General features: G+C 45.6%; 1 protein-coding gene across 1 annotated transcript in view; it reads left to right on the forward strand.

The window, feature by feature from the left end:
- The window catches only part of LOC107293206 (tenascin-X), a gene marked incomplete at its 5' end in the record, with an annotated part of 98,895 nt that overhangs the window by 47,050 nt on the left and 48,237 nt on the right, over window positions 1-3,608 (forward strand). The window contains 4 exons of the mRNA XM_015822347.1: window positions 378-674; window positions 1,502-1,798; window positions 1,972-2,271; window positions 2,439-2,735. Coding sequence (XP_015677833.1) covers window positions 378-674; window positions 1,502-1,798; window positions 1,972-2,271; window positions 2,439-2,735 — 1,191 coding nt within the window. The remainder of the gene's footprint in view (window positions 1-377; window positions 675-1,501; window positions 1,799-1,971; window positions 2,272-2,438; window positions 2,736-3,608) is intronic.

Raw genomic sequence — 3,608 nt, forward strand, 5'->3', positions numbered from 1 at the left:
GTCTCCATTGGACCGTCCCTACTGGGAACTTTGACTCCTTCCTGATCCAGTACAAGGATGCAGATGGCCAACCCCAAGCGTTGCCTGTGGAGGGAAGCCTCAATGAAGTCACAGTGACCAACTTGGCTCCTTTACGTAGATACAAGTTCAACCTTTACGGAGTCTCTGGACGCAAGCGCTCCAGCCCCCTCTCCACCGATGCCACCACAGGTCAGCTTCACAAGTCATCTTGACTGTTTCTGTTCAACTCTTGTGCCATCATGTAAACATTCTTGGTTCCTTTTCTACGCAGCCTTGTTGCTGAATGTTCCTGTTGCTGGAATGCATTTCCAACAAGCAGTTCTAACCAAACCTTTATTTCCATATTTCTCTTTTAGCTCAAACCACAGATTCAGGAGAGGCAATTCCCGTCCAAGCAACCTTGGGAGAGTTATCTGTCCTGGACATCACTAGCAATTCTGTCCGTCTCCATTGGACCGTCCCTGCTGGGACCTTTGACTCCTTCCTGGTCCAGTACAAGGATGCAGATGGTCAACCCCAAGTGTTGCCTGTGGAGGGAGGCTCCCGTGAGGTCACCGTGTCCAACCTGGCTCCTTCCCACCGATATAAGTTCCTCCTCTACGGGGTCTCTGGACGCAAAAAGACCAGCGTCCTCTCCGCCAATGCCTTTACAGGTCAGAGATAGTAAGAAGTCCATTGGAAACTTTCTGATTCTGTACTTCCATTTTTAATTTTTTTAAAAAAATGTACTCCATTTTAACTTTTCTTGAGTTCTTTCTTCTACTCCTGCTGCTGAAATAGTCACATCATCCACGTTCACTGTTTTTCCAGCATAAGGTTTTTAACTTCTCTCTTTGTGGGTTTCCTTCCTCCTCTAATGACACATAGGTGAGGATTTTTCTTCCTTACAAATTGTCCATCTGATATCATTTCATAAGGATCCTTCATTTCTCCCTATAAATAAAGAAGCATCTTCTTGTAGTCCTTTGCATGAAGCCTCCTGTTTTTTTAAACACATTGTCAATGCTGCTAACATTGGATGTTCTTGCTTTGACAACATATGGAGATGCAGCCTTTTTCTTCCTTGTACTTTACTCTTCGAATTAGATGATTGGGGGAGGGGGAGGAATGTGATGGGAGTTAGTTAAACATACAATATTGTAATAAGAACTGATAAGGGATGGCGGGAGAAAGACCTGGGTGAAAAGCCAACACTTCAAACTAATTGGAGAATGTGATTTATGACTGTGGGAGGGAATTGCGCTTTGATCTATGTGCTGAAGGGAGGGGAAGTCAGATTCTGGCTTCAGTTATGTATGTGCCAAAGCTATGCTGCTCAATTCAAGATTTTTTAAGGTAAAAAATGCCTCAAAATTCTTTAAAAAGTTTCATTTTTCGGAACCATGACACACATTGCTGCCTTACTTAATTTTCCTTAGCACTGTTGAAGAGTTGTACTAAATGACTTATCTTTTGTGGCTGCTCCCTTCATCTGATTTAGACCCACCTTCAGAGGCAGAAGATGCAATTCCTGTCCAACCTAGTCTTGGGGAGCTCTCCGTCCTTGACGTCACAAGCAATTCTGTTCGTCTCCATTGGACCGTCCCCACCGGGAGCTTTGACTCCTTCCTGATCCAATACAAGGATGCAGATGGCCAACCTCAAGCGTTACCTGTGGAGGGAGGCTCCACTGAGGTCACGGTGACCAACCTGGCTCCTTCTCGCAGATACAAGTTCAACCTCTATGGGGTCTCTGGGCGCAAACGCTCCAGGCCTCTCTCTACCGATGCCACCACAGGTCAGTTTCAGCACATGGCATGGCTGGGGGTTCTTCAAATGTTATTCTTACATATTATCATTCTTGATTTTCTTAACTAGCAACCTTTTTGCTGATGGTTCCAGCACTTGGGTCTTATCTCAAAGGCCAGCGAAATTATAAGTTATTTTTTTTCTTTTTTTTCCTTATTTTAGCTCGCCTTACAGACTCAAAGGAGCCAGTTCCTGTCCAACCCAGCCTAGGAGATTTCACAGTTCTTGATGTCACGAGCGATTCTGTCCGTCTCCATTGGACTGTCCCCACTGGGACCTTTGATTCCTTCCTGGTACAGTACAAGGATGCAGATGGCCAACCTCAAGCGTTGCCTGTGGAGGGAGACTCCCGTGAAGTCACATTGACCAAGCTAGTTCCTTCACGCAGATACAAGTTCAACCTCTATGGGGTCTCCGGGCGCAAACGCTCTGGGCCCCTCTCCACTGATGCCACCACCTCAGGTCAGCTTCAGGATTTAGTATGGCTGGAGGCCCTTCAGATATTATTCCTCCATATTCATGTCCTTGATTTCCTTAACAATTTTTTTTTTATTGTTCCAGTTTTTAGGTGTCATCTCCAAGATCAGGGAAATTCCAACTAAGCCTTTTCATTCATTTTCCTGTTTTAGCCCACCTTCCAGATTTGGAGGAGACCAATCCTGTCCAAACCAGCCTGGGCGAGTTCTCAGTCCTTGACGTCACAAGCGATTCTGTCCGTCTCTATTGGACCATCCCCTCTGGGAGTTTTGACTCCTTCCTGATCCAGTACAAGGATGCAGATGGCCAACCCCAAGCATTGCCTATAGAGGGAAGCTTCAGTGAAGTCACAGTGACCGACCTGGTTCCTTCACACAGATACGAGTTCAATCTTTATGGGGTCTCTGGGCGCAAACGCTCCAGCCCCCTCTCCACTGATGCCATCACAGGTCAGTTTCAGATAACCTTCTGCCTGGGAGATTTTAAGATATTGTAACATCATATTAGCCTTCCAGATTTTCTTAACAAATAGCATATTTGCTGAATGTTCAAATTGCTGGTGTCACAGACCCCTCTCCACTGACGCCACCACGTGTCAGCTTCAGGAGTCAATGTAGCTTTTTCATACACCTTTTCAGATATCAAATTATAACTTTAATTTTCTACAGGGAAAATTAAAATTAAAAATCCTTTAAGTTTTTTTCTGTATGTTCTTTAGGGGCACTAAAGATAGTCCTCGACTTACAGCAGTTCATTTAGTGACTGTTCAAAGTTACAACAGTATAGAAAAAAGTGACTTATTATTATTATTATTATTATTACTTTAATTTATACCCCGCCCTTCTCCCGAGGGACTCAGGGCGGCTCACAGGTAAATAAAAACAATACTATACAATAAATATCTAAAAGCCAAATTAAAATATATATTAAACAACCTGTATTAGAAAAATTATAAAATCCCTTTAAAATCCCTATAAAATCCCCCCCTTAGGCCAATCCCACTTGATGGAAAAGCCATGTCTTGAGGGCACGGCGGAAGGAGGGAAGATCCGGAATAATCCGGATCTCTGGGGGGAGTTCGTTCCACAGGGTGGGGGCTCCCACAGAGAAGGCCCTCCCCCTAGGGGTCGCCAGCCGACACTGTTTGGCCGACGGCACCCTGAGGAGGCCCGCTCTGTGGGAGCGTACCGGTCGATGGGAGGCAATCTGCGGCAGAAGACGGTCTCGGAGATACCCAGGTCCGATGCCATGGAGCGCTTTAAACGTGGTAACCAACACCTTGAAGCGCACCCGGAAGGCCACCGGCAGCCAGTGCAGCTCAC

Source organism: Protobothrops mucrosquamatus, unplaced genomic scaffold (assembly GCF_001527695.2).
Source record: "Protobothrops mucrosquamatus isolate PMUCROS unplaced genomic scaffold, P.Mucros_1.0 scaffold1529, whole genome shotgun sequence".
Taxonomy (NCBI): Eukaryota; Metazoa; Chordata; class Lepidosauria; order Squamata; family Viperidae; genus Protobothrops; species Protobothrops mucrosquamatus.